At 44.6% G+C, this 18,229-nt stretch overlaps 1 protein-coding gene across 6 annotated transcripts in view; it reads right to left on the bottom strand.

The window, feature by feature from the left end:
- The window catches only part of MAP3K15 (mitogen-activated protein kinase kinase kinase 15), a 159,437-nt gene that overhangs the window by 15,515 nt on the left and 125,693 nt on the right, over positions 1-18,229 (bottom strand). For all 6 annotated transcript variants that reach the window (XM_075913494.2, XM_075913486.2, XM_075913503.2 and 3 more), the window contains 5 exons: positions 15,155-15,338; positions 10,140-10,317; positions 5,970-6,144; positions 2,629-2,814; positions 1,558-1,663 (listed from right to left, as the gene is read on the bottom strand). In XM_075913494.2, coding sequence (XP_075769609.2) covers positions 1,558-1,663; positions 2,629-2,814; positions 5,970-6,144; positions 10,140-10,317; positions 15,155-15,338 — 829 coding nt within the window. The remainder of the gene's footprint in view (positions 1-1,557; positions 1,664-2,628; positions 2,815-5,969; positions 6,145-10,139; positions 10,318-15,154; positions 15,339-18,229) is intronic.

Raw genomic sequence — 18,229 nt, 5'->3', positions numbered from 1 at the left:
TCTCATTCAACGCAGACTGCATCGGAGAAGAAGTCTTCTCCTTCGATGAGGACTAAGAGGGGGATTTCTTACGCAGGTCGTTGTGAGATTGTTTACTCTTACACTTCTCATGTCTGCCTATTCACCAGAGTCCTTAATTCTGCTCTTAGTGCAGACACAACCACACTCAAAGAGTGCTCCTCGCTGCCTCACCCCAATGTACACAGGGGTCTGATGGGTCAAGGTTGGACTGGGGCTTTTTTGAGGAATCCATCAGCAATGTCTGAAGTCAGAACTTACTGGATTGGTGGGTTGAGTGAGGGAAAGACTGACAAACAGTGAAGCTGGGAGATATCGTTCTGCGCCCCCAGATGAGGATGGGGCTGGGGCCAGCCTCCCCCAGGCAGCCCTCAGTGTCATCTGGGGCATGCTGCATTGTCTCTAGCAACGATTTAAAGGGCCTGGAGCAGTTGCCCCCTTTTCTCCACCCCCATCAGTGGGCCTGCTGAGATATTTGGAGGATATTGCCTACATATTTGGAGGAGATATGAGTTTCCCTGAAGCAATACAGACAAATGTTGTAGTTGTCACTGACCAGGAAGGCCTAGAAGCAGACCATGGAGACCTTGAATCCTGGCATTTTGGATGTTAGGGATAACCTACGTTGGCATGGGGAGTGCAAAGGTACTCCCAAACAATGGCTCCTAAAACTAACTAACTCTAGAAGAAATGTGTATAACACACCATTTACAACTCTTTATACTAAAACAAAGAGCACTTAAAGCAGTGGACGCTGAAGGAGCTCCGCCTCAGAGCATAGGTTATTGAAACGAACTAGAGAGGTAGCTGGTCTACCCTGTTACTTGTACTCTCAGGTGGGAGCACAAGGGGAAGGCAGACTGGACCAATGGACACTAATAATAAAGTCAGTCTCAAGTGTAAGGAGCACATGTGCACCTCAAACGGAATACCCACAGAGACCATCAAATGAAGCACTCCCCCTTCCTTGGTTTAAATTATGGCCTGGCTCCAAAAGAATTAGGTTTCCCCAGAGTACAAATGAGTACTGCAGAGTACAAATGAGTAAATCCAATTCACTCCATCCAGCCTTGTCTGCTAGTAACTTGAAAAACTGCGATCCCTGGTTACGTCTAGACTGCAATTTGCGTACCTTTTTCCGATAGTTTTGTCAGAAGAGGCTTTTCCAAAATTTTGCCCATCTACACTGGGCCAAATTTTGGAAAAACCTCCTCTTTTGGAAGAGCCCTTCCTCATGGAAGGAGGAAGACAGGGCTTCTGAAAGAGCGCGTCTGGCTCTTCTGAAGAAAAAAGCGGAAGAGGAGACTTGTTCCCTGGATGCAGCAGAGTTTTTCTGGGATACCTCTGGAAAAACCCCATAGTCTAGAGATGTAGCCCCTGTCCACCGCCCTGCCTCCAGCTGAAGCGTAATCACTCCAGACCCTATTAACAAACTTCAGGAATGAGATGGATCAATCAGCTGGAAAGAAAGTGAAACCGTATATGATGTACTTTGGAAGCATTTCATTTAGAAACTAGAACTGACTTGTTTTGATTTACCTGGGATAAGAATAGTGACTGCTGCTTGGACTGCGCGGCGAATTATGTTATCCATTGCAAACATCCAATGAGGCCTAATTAAATGATTCCTTAATACTTTGTTCACCTATGAATATAGAAATAAGCAAAAGCATCAGCAAAGGACTTAGACAGCACTGACCAAACTTTGTTTTGTAAAGATTCAGATCAAGTGCTGTAAATTAATGGGAATCTGTATTGTAGAATCCAGCACAGCCCTCTCCTCTTTGAGACTAAAATTATTATACACTGAGTTCAGACTCCAACAGCCCATGGACAACAACTTCCAAATTTCCCATTTGCCAATAAAATGCAGAATGCAGTGCTCTCAGCAGCTGCTAATGGATCTCACGCATTTGTAGCCATAATAAATAAAATTAATATTATGTAAGACTAACAATATGCTCTCAGTTTAGAACACAAGTTGTTTAGACTCTCTCCAGTTTAGTCTGATACAGAGGCAGCAAGGGGGAGGGGAGTGCTGATAGGATTAACTGATGCTTATCGGTTGACTAGTCAATTACATGCTGACACCCCTAATTTCCATGCATCCAGGGCTCTGCCTAGTGCTCAGTATGCCAGGTAGCAATGGCTGCTGCTGCTGCTGCTGCCTCCTCAAGAGAGACCATTTAGCATTGACTGTTCAGCACAGAAGCACTGGGCTTCCTCCTCACCCAGGCTGTCCACACAGCTGTGCTCCCCACTACCTGGGTCTCCTACAAACAGATTCTTCTCCCTCAACCTCAACAACACCGACCACACACCCCTTCTTACCTCCTGGCTCGCCAACCCCAGTTACCTCTCTCACTCACCCAACACCCCCAGCTCTTCTAACACATCACACATAAGGCCCCAAAGTAGCTAAAGGAGTGAATAGCTGTCCAGAGGGGACCATTAGGAACAAGCAGGGATGGGGAACAGGAAAGCAGAGAGACACAGCAGGGGTTCAGCCAGAAGAGCCCTGGGAGTAAGAAGAGGAATACAAGGAATACATAGTCAAGTGGAATGCCTCTCCCTCTGCTTCTAGTTTCTGCTGACAAATGGAGGACTTACCGCATCCTGAAATCCAAACAGCACCAGGTGAATCTGATGGATGGAACTGCTGTCAAAATCCAAATCCATTTTTAGCTTGGATATTGTGGATGCCATCACTCTGTGTTCCGGAGAGCGTATGAAGTCCCTTAAAATGCCAATTATCTGCTTGATGTGATTGTCTGAAAGTAGTAGTTCTTCAGCGTTCTGGTGCAAAGGCATTCAATGTATTACATCAAGACTCACACAAGGAAACAATAAATCCTCTGCATCTAAGAACCAATGGTGTGTCTAGATTACAGGGTTTTGTTGACAAAAGTGGACTTTTGTCGACAAAACTATACCTGCATCTACACTACCGCTGAGTTCTGTCGACATAACGTCGACAGAACTCGGCAGTTTTGTCGATGGCGGTAAACCTCATTCTACGAGGAAAAACGCCTTCTGTCTACAGAGTTCTGTCCTTTGCATCTACACTCTCAGGTCAACAAAGCGGCTTGCTTTGTCGACAGAACTGAATATAGTCTAGATGTGCTTTGTCAACAGTATCTGTCGACAAAGCCTCTGTCGACAAAAGCCTGTAGTCTAGACGTACCCTAACTGTTTAGCAGAGCTAATGTTACAGGGTTAAAGTTTATATTTTCTCACACAACCATACACAAGTGACGGAACTTTAATCACACATCTGCTAGGTTTACTAAACTTGTATTCTCTGCCCTTGCCAAGCCTTAAGAATCATATATACTGTAATGGTAATGTGAGAGAACAAAATCAAGGGTTGTAATGCAAAGAGAGAGGATACTTAATTGTTTAGTCAGTACTTTTTATATTTTCTTTTCTCTGTGTATACGGAGAGAATGATGAACACATGAAAGTCCAGCATAATATGGGTTTTTGCTTCATTTCCATTTCAATAGGCTTCTCCTTTAATTCTACTGATTCACTGCAACTGCATCAGAGACAGCTTTCTGCTAGACATGCAGTCAGTGTTGCACTGCATGATTAAGTAGACTGTTAAGGCAGGACACAGAATGAGCTACATTCTAACAGTGCAATAGAGTTACACCTGCATACACTAAGGCTGAACTTGGATCAACAAGTCAGACCAAACCACTGTTGTCATGTCAACGATGTTTAGTACTGTGGAATAGGCCTGTGCACTAGAAAGGATGCAGGGCAAGACACCACCCAGCATTTTACCTGGACTCACTCTGTGCTGCTCTAATAGAATTTAGTTTGATCTGTATCAGAGAAAAATGCAGATGACCAGGGAGAGCTACATTGACCAGTGAAATGAATAGGGATGTAAAATTTCGATTATTTGGCTAATTGAATAGTCAATAAGGGCGCTTCCGCCTTTGACGTCTAGCAACAACCCCAGGGCTGTGGCTACACTTCAAAGGCGAAAGCGCTGTGGGGAGCACAGGGCCAGTGGAGGGCTCAAGCAGTCCCCCACTGGTTCCTGCAGCATTTCAAAGCGGCAGTGGTACATGGAGCCCAAGGTCAGCAGGGGAGTCCCCAACTGAGCCCAGGCTCCACACAGTGCTGCAGCTTTGAAGCACACCCATCTCTTCCCCCCCGCTCCTTGCTGCCTCTTTCTGATAGAGGCAGCCGGGGGGGATGAAGCGACTAGTCAACTATCCGATAAGCATTTGCTTATCCGATAGTTGACTAGATGTTCACATCCCTAGAAATGAAGATGGCAGTTTTCAAAGATGTCATATGCTTTCATGTGCAACAGAAGGCAGAACTTTAAACCAATTCATTCATCACTACTTTTGGGTGGGGGAGGATTATACAACACAAAAATGCACAAGAAAGAGACAAACAAACCATCATTTTCATACATATCTGATCATACATTTTACTTCTGTTCTCTTGCTTGCAACTTAATTGCACTGGTTCAGAATATAAACATTATGTAAAGAACCCAGCTGCTGTTTATGTTAAGAGCTCTTCAACATATCTGGTGTGTTTTTGGCAAATTTTTAACTCGAAAACAACCAAAGAAAGCCTCAAAAATTTCTATTTAAAAAAAATCAAAATTGGCTTCTCATCCAAGTCTAATTCATTTACCTTTATGCGACCACTGATGTTCTCATATTACTGGAGATTTTCTGCATTAAAAGGATATTTCTGCCCCTATCACTATAAGTCCTCAAACATAACAGGATAGTTGCAGTTTTCTTGGAAGCCTATTCGACTCAGCACAGTGAGGGTAGGCTCTGTGCTTTTTGTTATGCAAGCAATGGCTTATGGGCAGAGAATGAGGCAAGGTGAAGTCTGAACTACCTCTACACCCACTGTTCTCCACTGAGCAATGGCACTACATAGTGACTTAACACTCACAATCAATAGGTCTACACTGCAATTAAAAACCTGTGGCTGACCCATGTAACCTGATTCAGGCTTTGGCTAAGGGATTGTTTAATTGTGGCGTAGACATTTGGGCTCAGACAGCAGCACAAGCTCTGGGACTCTACCCCTTAGTATGAGCTCCACAGCCCAAGACAGTTGGCACAGGCCAGTCATGGATTTGTATTTGCAGTGAACATAATCATTGTGGCTTGAAGTAAAGAATTCTTTCCCTCCAGCAACTGTAGAAATCTCTTGCTCACACAGTCTAGCTCCTCAGGTAGGTTTTGTCCCTGAGAGGAAGGCATTTTTACCCTTGGTTGCTCAAGTGCTTTGCTAAACACTTGGTTAGCTGAGGTTCATATGTTGATGATTCAGAAGATGGTGCCCTTCCTTTTGATTGAACACTGAATCAAAACCCTGGTACAGTGTATACCATCCTTTGAGCTTCTCATACAAATAAGTTCACAACCCCAAGAGTTTCCTGTCCAGTTTGGATAATTACATTCTGCCTGCCTAAGACTCTCTTGTGCTTAAATGAGAAAGTACTTGTCATGGAAATCACATGTCATGTAATCCTTGAACACAACAGATTTCAGATTGCTACTAGCAGGTCAGTGTCCTGAGCCAGATATGGACCAGCTATAGAGCTTCCACCATACAGACAGGTACATGAGACGTGTGTTCTACAAGATCCTTAAATGCACTGCCACCTATAGTTGTTACACATTCAAATAAGGAATGTTATGCATATTATATCAGTTCAGCATTCCATTACAGAAATCTCTTCTAGTAAGAAGACAGTGAGGGAAACAGAAAGTCAGGTGTGACTGCCAGTTAGTACACATCAAAAAGGGGCATGGTATAAACCTAGAATGTGGAAGGATGAGTTGCTGTGAATGGTAACATCTACAGGTACCCTCTTTCATCTGTCATAAACAAGAGGAATTCTACTCTACTTTTATTTTCCTTCTTAAACACAAAACACAGAGTTTAAATGATATTACCTGGGCAAGACACTCCTGTAAGTTTGAAGCAACTTTATTTTGTTCCTCTTTAAGAATTTTATAGAGAATTGCTCGGCGTTCACTGTCCTTCCGGAGCAGGAAGAGTCCAGAATCTCTATCCTCGAGAGAAGGAGAAGCACTCCGGTCTTCTGAGGCAGAATTCTCATCAGGAATGCTAGACCAAAGGCAAGACAAGATGCTGAAGACATAACTAAGCATTAGAAATATCAAACAGCGAGGAGTGGGTAGGAATATTTATATAGATGAATAAATAATAATCAGTACTAATCTCATCTTATTTCTGTCACTGCAATGCTCATTTCAGAATAATTGTCAAAGACTGTTCAGACCCTCCGATGGTGTAATTCATCAAACTCCACTCAAGCCAATGGAACTACACCAGTTTATTTCAACTTAGTCTGGCCTTGTTTGCTGCACCAAGTCAGTCAATAACAAGAAGTGAAAATAAAAGAGAACGAGCATAACAGTGAATTTCAATCTGATCGAACATTGAAACAAATGTTTCTGAAGGTGTCATGTTTCATGTTCTCCTCTGATCAGGAAACTATTTTCTTCCCAGGCTTCATCTTGTGTATTTAATATAAGGAACACTTGCAGTTACTGTTCAAGGACCTGAATCAATCCTGTTGAAATCAACAAAAAAGACTGCCATTGACTCCAATGAGCTTTGGAGCCTCCATATGGCCCATGTTTTATCTGTTGTTATAAACCTGCATAATTCTTGGACACATTTGGCAGAAATCTCCAAGAATCAGTTAAATACAATCAATGTTTAAATCAACTGAGCAGGGGCTGTCCAGTTTATTGCACCCAATGGAGCTTGTATGATAACCTGCCCTATGGGCAGGTGGCATATGTGTGCATTCGGTGCAAGGAGCTCCTGGTCTTCAGAGACCCTGTAATAGCTTTGGAGATCAGAATAGCTAAACTGGAGAAGCGAAGGGAGACAGAGAGGCACACAGATGAGACTTTCTGAGACACACTAGAATGGTCCCAGCAGCGCTCCGACAGCCTCTGTGCTGTTGAGGAGAATGAAAATCTCAGGGAAGGAGAAATTCCCACTGGAGCAGAGGGAAACCATCTTGGGATGCTCCTTTCAGATGTTTTGGTATCCCCTTCCACTAAGGATACCTCTCCAGGGGAAGGAATTCATTTCCATGAGGAGACAGGCAAAAGTTATGGGGAAGTTTGGTTATTAGAAACATAGATAGCTGGGTTTACAATGACTGGGAGAACTGCATGGTGACTTGCTTGACAGGTGCAATGGTTGCAGATCTCTCAATGCGTCTAAATAGACTTGTGTGTTGCGATGTTAAGTAGTGGTTAATTGTCTAATCAAGTAGTCGATGGAATTTCCATCGACTACTCAATTAGTCGATAAGGAAGGGCAGTGTCAGCGCTCACTCCTGGCTCATGCTGAGTCTCAGTACAACCTCCTGCTGACACTCTGCATTTTTAAAGGGAAACTGACAGGAAAGGACACTGGATGAATCCCGGTCCTGGGTCTCAGCACAACTCCCACCTGCCACTTTGCATTTTTAAAGGGAAGCCGGCTTCAGAGGGCACTGGCTGACTTCCTGGTCCTAGGTCTCAGCCCTTGTGCTGGCTTCCCTTTAAAAATGCAGTGGCAGCGAGCAGGGGTAGGGTGTGTGTGTGTGATGAGACCTAGGGCCAGGAATTCAGACAGTGTCCTCTCCTGTCAGCTTCCCTTCAAAAACGCAGGGGAGGGGGAGGGAATGAGCAAGTGGTCGACAGGGCTACCTGATAAGCTCCTGCTTATCGGGTAGTTGACTAGTCACTACTCTTTGACATCCTTACTTATGTGTAGTGTGGGAAGGAATCAGTGGTACACGTAGGTACTAGTGACATAGGGAAGGATAGGAGAGAGGTCCTGGAAACTGAATTTAGGCTGCTAGGTAACAGACTGAAGTCTAGGACTTCGATGCTAGCATTCTCTGAAATGCTTCCAGTTCCATGTGCAGGGCCAGCTATACTGTAAGAACTGCATGGATCAAATGATGCTGTAGGGAAGAGGGGTTTAGATTTATTAGGAACTGAGGAAACTTTTGAGAAAGGGGGAGACTATACAGGAAGGATGGGCCCCATCTAAACGTAAATGGAACCAGATTTCTGGAACTTACAATTAGAAAGAACATAAAACAGTTTTTAAAATAAGAGCTGGTGGAAAGCTGACGGGTGCAGAAGAGCATGTGGTTCAGACAGAGACATCTGTTAGAGAACAGTGATTCTCTATGTCCTAGTAAGAAGATGGAAGATGATAAATTACAGGCAGGATCTGATGAGAAACAGTCAAACGTAAAAGAGTCCCGTTCAGTTACATCGTGTAATGGCAGCAGCTAAAAAGTAACACGTTTTTAAAATGCGTATATATCAGTGCTACAAGTCTAAATAATAAGATGGGTAACTAGAGTGCTATGTATTAAAAGAAGATAGTGCTATAATAGGAACCACAGAAACTTGGTGGAATAAGAATAATCAATGGGACAAACTAATACCAGGATATAAAATACACCAGAAGTACAGAACAGGTTGTGCTGGTGGGAGAGGTGCCCTATATGTGAAAGAAAGCATAAAATCAAATGAGATCAACATTTTAAAATGAATCCAACTATACCACAGAATTTCAGCAATCACCCCCCCCCCCCAACAAAAAATAAACAATAATGTATAGATATATTACCAGCCACCTGACCAGATGATGATAGTGATTGCGAAATGCCCAGAGAGATCAGAGAGGTTATTAAAACAAAAAAATAATATATAATGGGGAATTTCAACTCTCCCCATATTGACTGGTTACATGTCACTTCAGGATGGGATGCAGAGATAAAATTTCTTGACACTTTAACTGACTATTGCAGGAGAAGTAATTCCTGATTTAGTTCTAAGTGGAACACAGGATTTGCTCCAAGAGGTGAATATAGTTGGACCACTGGATAATAGCAACCATAATATAATTAGATTTAGCGTCCATGTGGCAGGAAAAGCACCACAGCAGCCCAACAGCGTATTGTTTAATTTCAGAAGAGGGAACTGCACAAAAATGAGGTTAATTAAGCAGAAATTAAAGCATATAATGCCAAAAGTGAAATCCCTGCAAGTTGCATGGAAACTTTTTACAGTTACCATAATGGAGGCTCAACTTAAATGTATACCCCTAATTAAAAAACATAAAAAAGAAAACCAAAGAAGTGTCACTGTGTCTAAACAACAAAGTAAAAGAAGCAGTGAGGCACACAGGTGTTGTTTAGAAAGTGGAAATTTAATCCTAGCGAGGAAGAGAGAAAGGAAGCATAAGCTTTGGCAAACAAAGTATAAATATATAATTGGGAAAGTGAAAAAAAGGAATTTGAAGAACAGCTGCCCAAAAGATTTGAAAACCAGTAGTAAAAATGTTTAACTGCATCAGAAGCAGGAAGCCTGCTAAACAACCAACTGGGCCACTGTTGAGCCCTGCAAATCAGTGGACATCTGCAGGTATCCACAGCCATGGATGCGGATATTCGTGACTCATTTTTGTAGATGTGGACGCAGATACAAATTTTGTATCTAGAATCCTGCAAATCTGTGGATATCCATGTTTTATCCATGGGTAATTACATCCGCAGTTATGGATGTGGATCTGTGGTTCATTTTTGCAGATACAGATACAATTTTTATATCCACTCAAGGCTTTAGGCCACTGGAACTCCTTGCCAGAGGACATTGTGAAGGCCAAGACTATAACAGGGTTCAAAAAAAGAGCTAGATAAGTTCATGGAGGATAGCTCCATCAATGGCTATTAGACAGGATGGACAGGGATGGTGTCCCTAGCCTCTGTTTATCAGAAGCTAGGAATGGGTGATGGAATGGATCACTTGATGATTCCCTATTCTGTTCATTCCCTCTGGGGGTACCTGGCATTGATCACTGTCATAAGACAGGATACTGGGCTAGATGGACCTTTGGTCTGACCCAGTATGGCCAGTCTCATGTTAGATTTTCTGGTTAAGCAATGGATTTAATTACTGAACACATCTGGTTATCTATTTGTTCCATGCACAAATTACCTAGGATAAAACATGATTGTGACTCTAACCGGCATGAGCTTTGTGGAGGCTAAGACAGAAACAATTAGACAGCTTTACCTCAGTAAGTGGGAAATAGGATGCTTTGTTGGGATCTCAGAAACAGATCGCTTTGTCTTTTCAAAGAACACATCATGCTGTACATCAGAATCTGGTGACACAGAGCCATGTTCACTACTGCTACTGCCAGCCTGCTCCCCATGGATGGGCAATGGGAGGGACGTACTGCGATTATAGTCTAACAAGCGAGAGCAAACAAGCAAGCCACACCCATCATTAAATAAAGCACAGCAACAACAGTGTGAGAGAGTAGGGCTTTGAAAAGCACAGAACTCAAACACACTGACTACTATAAAGCTATCATTTGGTTAGGTACTTAACAGAGATCATTCTTTGCTTTTGCTCAGTGAGAATATAATGAAACAGCATTTTTAAACTCAAATTAATATTGTCCTCCTAGGCCATAAGTAACTGCTGGTGCATCCAATTACCCCTGCCAAAGCCATGACTATAGGACCAAGATTTTCTCTCTCTTTGGCCTTCTACCTATCTGCCTCTCTTGCATCCCCCTGCTTTCTGTTATCTCCTTCATGACCCACCAAAGAGCTCCTACAATCATTCCCATTTCATCTGGAAATGAGGAAAAAAAATAAATGAGTAGTTAGGTATACACATTGTCCTTCAGGCCTATTTACCAGAATATGTGGCAGGAGAGGTGTTGTTGGTTGGGAGCACATATTTAGGCTCGGAAGCTAAAAGTTCAGGCAAGTTTTGGAGTCTTTGTCTTCACCATCTCAAACTGCTTCTATTTTGGAAGGGAGGGTTTCGTGTAAACCTCTGTAATGCTCCTTAGGACACAGCTCATTTTCAAATAGTAAGGAGTTTAAATTGTCACCAAAATAAAACATCACATATAAATGCATGGCTCTTCACAGCCTTGTGTTTGCTAGGTAGGCCCACCTTCATTTGCCACGTCAGGAATTTGTCCTGTGGCCATATTAGGAAGAACGAAGGCCACCTAATGTTGGTCACACAAGGAGACGCCACTTGCGGCAAAAGGAGACGAAGCAAGATTGCTTGGCATGGAGCAATTCTTAACATAGGAGGAAGGCACCTGCAGACCCTTCCTGACTTGGGGTGGGTGAGTGGGAGCAGTGGGGGTATGTCTACACTACAAAGTTAATTCGAACTACCGGATGTTAGTTCGAATTAACTTTGATAGGCGCTACACTAGCGCTCCGCTAGTTCGAACTTAATTCGAACTAGCAGAGCGCTTAGTTCGAACTAGGTAAACCTCATTGTACGAGGACTAAGCCTAGTTCTAACTTACTAGTTCTAGTTAAGGGGTGTGTATCCCGTTAATTCGAACTAGTGGGAGGCTAGCCTTCCCCAGCTTTCCCTGGTGGCCACTCTGGCCAACACCAGAGAAACTCTACTGCCCCCCTCCCGGCCCACTTAAAGGGGCACGGGCTGGCTACGGTGCCCGTGCCAGGTGCAAGCCTGCCAGCACCCAGCCAGCAGACCCTGCACCTGGCACGGCTCGAACCAGCCACCCGATGCACCCCAGCCCTCCCCCTCTTCCCGGGACCAGGCTGGCAGCTCCTGGGAGCTTGCCCGGGACTGCAAGAGGCGGGCACCCGCCTGGTCTAGAGTGGACATCGTGGACCTCGTCCATGACCTCCGCACTAGGCACAGGAAAGTGGCAGTCTAGGGCAGGAGAGCTGCCAGCCTGGCCACCCAGGAACAGGTGTGCATGAAAATCAAGGTGGTCCACTGAGACCCCCGACCCTGAGCCCTGAGCTTACAATGGCCGTACTGGGTCAGACCAAAGGTCCATCTAGCCCAGTAGCCTGTCTGCCGACAGCGGCCAACCCTAGGGAACCTGGAGGGGATGGACCGAAGACAGTGACCAAGCCATTTGTCTCATGCCATCCCTCTCCAGCCTTCCACAAACTTTGGGCAGGGACACCACTCCTACCCCTTGGCTAATACCACTCCATCGACCCAACCTCCATGAATTGATCTTACTTCTCTTTAAAGTCTGTTCTAGTTCTAGCCTTCACAGCCTCCTGCAGCAAGGAGTTCCACAGGTTGACTCTCTGCTTTGTGAAGAGCAACTTTCTGTTACTAGTTTGAAGCCTGCTACCTATTCCTTTCCTTTGGTGTCCTCTAGTCCTTCTATTATGGGAACTAATGAAGAACTTTTCTTGATGCACCCTCTCCACCCCACTCATGCTTTTATAGACCTCTATCCTGTCCCCCCTCAGTCTCCTCTTTTCTAAACTGAAAAGTCCCAGTCTCTTTAGCCTCTCTTCATATGGGACCTCTTCCAAACCTCTGATCATTTTAGTTGCCCTCCCCTCTCCCACCCTCTCTCTTCCCCTCTCTCACCTCCTTTTCCCAGTCTCCCCGAGTTTTGTTCAATAAAGAGAGATTCTATTTTTGACCACACGTTTTCTTTATTTTGTACATCAGGAAGGGGGGCTAGGGAAGGGTAAGTGGAAGGAGGTGAGGGAGGAATGGGGTACGAGCCCCCGATGGGGAGGACTGGGCTGGCTCTGCGGGCTTCTGGGGGTGGAAGCTCTCCTGCAGCCCCCCAATTGCCCCCTCTCCCCAGATGGCAGCCTGCGGCAAGTGCAGCCGGGCTGATGGCCGAGTGCTGTGATGTGCCCAGTGTGGGTACTCCGGGCACTCCAAGCCAGGACTGCTTTGCAAGCGGGGCACCCCTGAGAACTGTCTGTCCAGGGTGGGGGTCGGGTCCCTTTAAGCACAGCCCTCGGCTAGCCTGAGGCAGCAGCTCCACGCTCTAAGTCCTCATCTGATGCCCTGCCGGCACTGTTTCGGCCATCCTTAACCCCGGTTCAGGGTCCACTTAATGTGGACGTGCTAGTTTGAATTAGCAAAACGCTAATTCGAACTAGTTTTTTAGTCTGGATCAGTTAGTTCCAATTAGCTTAGTTCGAATTAACTAATTCGAACTAAGTTAGTTCGAATTAGTGCTGTAGTGTAGACATACCCTGAGAGAACAGATGACCTGAGGGGAAAATAAGGACTTTTCCAGTCTGCATTCTATGATCTTTGTGTGGCTAGATGTTTCACATTCTAATGTGGGTCTTCAGTAGGTCGGTGCTCACTATGCATCCTGCTGACAACGTGGCCAGATTTTCAATGGAAATAGCGGTCACTGAAAAATTAGGTCATTAGTTGTCAAAATATCGATACGCCATATTAGGCACCTGTGATGCTGTCTGACCAAAATATGGTCCTATATATCATTAATAATGCCACTGTTAGACAAGCCTTCCCATTGCTACTTCTGCTGCCACATGCACTGTGCCCCCCTGAGGTGGGAGGGGCTGGCTAGCAGCTGGCAGGCTAGTGAGCTGGAGGGCCAGCACCAGCAGCAGGAGCCTGCACTGTGCTAGGGATATTACATTTTGATTAATCAGCTAATCGAGTAGTTGATGGAATTTCCACTGACTACTCGATTAGTCAATATGGGAGGAGGCACTCGCGACCCCCGCTGCATCTCTGCCTTTTATATGTAGTAAGAGCCGATTCAATGATGAGAGCTTTGAGGAAAATAACCCTCAGCTTTCTGGTGTGCAGACAGAAGTTCTGATGTGTGACTTCCCAAAGCACGTAATGCAGCTGTTACGGGGTCACTCACAGACATAAACCTGCTGCAATCTGAGCAGGGCTTAAACCCATGAACCTGGGGCATGGCCCACTTGGTGCAATGTCCCTGCTGAGACCCATACTATCGACTAGCTACATTTAACAACTACTTAACACTAACAACAATGTACAAAAAGCATTAAGTCCAAGGGGGGAAAACATCCTAAAAGCTCTTGTCAAGTGAGAGAGGGGCACCAACTGACCACTGCAGACAGTAAGACGGAAATGAGAGGACTTGGGCTGGCAGCACCTGATATACCACAGCATGAACACGGCACTCTAGAGAGTGCCACAGCCCTCTATGGATACCGCAAAGGCAAAAATCTGTAATTGCCATGCACACGGGCATGAGCACACCTACGATGGAATCAACATGAGCAAGCACTCAAAGAAGTTATGATTTGCTAAGGGTGATTATCCTGTTTATTTGTGTCTATCATTTTTTTATCCAAGTTATGAATATTGGCTATATACTTGGACCACCATTGTGTTTGTTCCTAGGATAACACCCACAAGGGAGTTTACATCTAGTCCAGCCAGCACCTTGTTTAAGCTTAATGGCCCATTAAGGACACTTCACTCTCAGGATGGACCACAGAACAAACTCATTCTGCCTCAGTGGCTCATCCTGCTGACATTGCAGCCTCCAACAAGCCAATTCTTACTCCCTGTGAGTCATCAAGCCATGTAAGGACATGTGATGTGTTCATGTGACTCTGGACTCCATTTTGTGCCAGTAATATTCCACAAAATGTGCTGTGTGCTTTGTTTGGGACATTAAAATGCCGAGCACATGGCAGAGGATAAAAAAGATCCTGGAATCTGAAATATCTCCATGTTGCCCTTTTCCTATTCGGATTCTCTGAACTGTGGAATTACAGCTAAAAAGCATATTGCCTATGGACTGAAGCATCTTCCAATCTTTTGGAAGTTACCAGAGACTTTCACTTTACAAGTTAGCAGTCTATAAATTTTACCGCTACAAACTTGAGAACAGAACTTTGCAATGACTGTATGTTTATGTTCTACTAGGAGACTTACGCAGCGTTGATCAGGTCCTTAATTAATTTCAGAAAGTGCTGAGCACCAATCCTGTGAAAATCACCTCTTTGAGGTGATTCTTGGTATGCAGCCAAAAGTTTAAGTCACCTGTGAAAACCTTGACAGAATGAACTTTTCTTTTATGAAAAACTGTTCATTCATTTAGCCAATGGGGAGATTTCAACAAGCCAAATAAATAAATAAATAAAAACCACAAGGTACTTGCTACAGTTTAATGCCAGTTGATTTCTTAGTATGTTCAAGATCCTGAATAACAGAGAGGAATTGGCTAATGATTCAATTTTTTTATGTAATACGTAAGGATGTTACCTTGTACTTGGCTGATCATTTCTTACCTAAAGGCTTGAACGCAATTCTGTTTTTCTTGCCCTTGTTCACCTGCTTTAAGAAGGGGTCTTTGAGTAGATCAGATGCTGTTACACGCTTATTCGGATCAGGTTCAAAGCAGAGCAAAATAAAAGCCCTTGCTTCAGCAGATAGTGATTCTGGGATTTCAGGATGAATTTTAAACATCCCAACCTATAAGTAAAATATGGACAGACAGTTATTTGACTTCCAATGAGTAGCTGCAAAAGGTCCATTAGCCAGCTCCTGGCTTGGCGTAAACTGGTATAGCTCCAATGACTGCAAGTGAAGAGTTCGACTAGTCAGTGGAGGGTCAGTTGGGCTTCATTTACCACAGCTGGGGATCTAGCTATATATCTGTTGCAAATGTTTACTCCTGTAGATGTGTGTCCTAGAATCCTAAAATCATAGAACACTAGAACTGGAAGGAACCTCGGGAGTCATTGAGTCCAGTCCCCTGCCCTCACAGCATGACCAACTACCATCTAGATCGGGGGTTGGCAACCTTTTTAAAACGAAGAGCCAAACTACATCAAAATTCAGAACAAGCGACCTACAAAGAATGTCTATGTGCATGAGTGAAAATATACAAACTAATATTATTGATAATTGACATAATGATAAATAATAGTATAAATGAAACATACTCAGAGACTTTATTTAATGGGACTTCTGCTGCTGCATCTTTTTGCACATTTATTTGAAGTTTACATTGTATCTGGTCAAATCCAGCTTCATGCACACATTCAGGCTCTCTTCTGTCAATCTTATGGCAGAGGGCTGGGGATATGGGGGTGCAGGAGTGTGGGTTGAGGTGTATGAGGGGCTCATGGCAGGGGGTTTGGGTGTATGATGGACTAAGGGCACAGGATTGGGGTATGTAGTGGGTGCAGGAGTGCTATGACAGGAGACCGAGGGTGTGTGGGTGCAGGAGTTTGGGAATGTGGGAATACGAGGGGCTCAGGGCAGGGGGTTCAAGTGTATGATGGGCTCAGGGTTAGAGTATGGGGGGTGCAGGGGTGTTATGATGCTGCATCCAGATGGGGGTTGGGCTCCAACTGGGGGCTTGCTGGCCAGACTTAATATTTTATTTTATTTTAAATGATGTCCAACACAAAAGGTTTCAACATTGTCTTTATGGCAGGTGTGGGGAGTCCTATTTGGGTTGGGGCCACTGACCCACAGAAAAATCAGGTGAGGACCACACAAGTGAGAAGCAAAAAAAAAAAAACCACAGGAGCAGGCTGGGGACAGGGTGTCTGTCAAGTAGAAAGGGGACAGGAGCAGAGGAGGATGGGAGTGCAGGGTCTCGGCAGGAAACTGGGTGCAGGGTCTGGGCATGAGGGGATGTGGGGCACTTACTTGTTTTCACACCACGCACCACTCCCAGACACCAGAGGCTTTCCCCGCTGTTCCAATGGGAGCAGCGGGGAAAGCCTCCAGGAAGTGCAGTCGAGTGCTGCTGCTCCCCTCAGCCGGGGGAGGGGAAGGGGAGCAGCACCGTACCACTGCTTCTGGCTCCAGCTTCTTCCCCGCAAGCTGGATCAAGCAGGGAGGCTTGAGGCTTCCCTTCACCCTCCCCTTCTTTTACAGGAAGCCAGTGCTGGCGCTCCAATCTTGTGGGGCGGCATGAGGCTGGAGTGCCAGCACAGGCTCCCTGCTGTGAGGGGATGAGCTCCAGTTGCAAAAGAGCCATATCTAGCTCCCTGACCCACGGCTTAGACCATTCCTGATAGATGTCCATCCAACCTGCTCTTAAATATCTGCAGTGACAGAGATTCCACAACCTCCCAAGGCAACGTATTCCAGTGTTTAACCACCCTGACAGGTTACACCGGCCCAACTGAAGTCAAGACTTAAGGTGATAGAGAACAGCCAGCATGGATTTGTAGAGAACAAATCATGTCAAACCAATCTGATAGCTTTCTTTGATAGGACAACGAGTCTTTTGGATAAGGGAGAAGTGGTGGATGTGGTATACCTAGACTTTAGTAAAGCACTTGATATTCTTGCGTGATATTCTTATCAACAAACTAGGCAAATACAACTTAGATGGGGCAACTATAAGGTGGGTGCATAACTAGCTGGATAACCATTCTCAGAGAGTATTTATTAATGGTTCACAATTCTGCTGGAAGGGCATAACAAGTGGGATTCCGCGGGGGTCTTTTTTAGGACCAGCTCTGTTCAATATCTTCATCAACGATTTAGATACTGGCATAGAGAGTACGCTTATTAAATTTGCAGATGATACCAAGCTGGGAGGGGCTGCAACTGCTTTGGAGGATAGGGTCATAATTCAAAATGATCTGGACAAATTGGAGAAATGGTCTGAGATAAACAGGATGAAGTTTAATAAGGACAAATGCAAAGTGCTCTACTTAGGTAGGAACAATCAGTTTCACACATACTGAATGGGAAGCAACTATCTAGGAAGGAGTGTGGCAGAAAGGGATCTAGGGGTTATAGTGGATCACAAGCTGAATATGAGTCAGCAGTGTGATGCTGTTGCAAAAAAAGCAAACATGATTCTAGGAGGCATTAACAGGTGTGTTGTGAGCAAGACACGAGAAGTCATTCTTCCGCTCTACTCTGCACTGATTAGGCCTCAGTTGGAGTATTGTGCCCCGTTTTGGGCACCACATTTCAAGAAAAATGTGGAGAAATTGGAGAGAGTCCAGAGAAGAGCAACAAGAATGATTAAAGGTCTAGAGAACATGACCTATGAAGGAAGACTGAAAGAATTGGGCTTGTTTAGTTTGGAAAAGAGAAAATTGAGGGGGGACATGATAGCAGTTTTCAGTATCTAAAAGGGTGTCACAAGGAGGAGGAAGAAAAAATGTTCTTCTTGGCCTCTGAGGACAGGACAAGAAGCAATGGGCTTTAACTGCAGCAAGGGAGGTTTAGGTTGGACATTAGGAAAAACTTCCTAACTGTCAGGGTGGTTAAACACTGGAATAAATTGCCCAGGAAGGTTGTGGAATCCCCATTCTGGAGATATTTAAGAATAGGTTAGATAAATGTCTATCAGGGATGGTCTAGACGGGACTGGACTCAATGACCTC

Source organism: Pelodiscus sinensis, chromosome 1 (genome assembly GCF_052426305.1).
Source record: "Pelodiscus sinensis isolate ZL-2025 chromosome 1, ASM5242630v1, whole genome shotgun sequence".
NCBI classification, from domain to species: domain Eukaryota; kingdom Metazoa; phylum Chordata; order Testudines; family Trionychidae; genus Pelodiscus; species Pelodiscus sinensis.
This window is presented reverse-complemented; position numbering and strand designations above follow the sequence as displayed.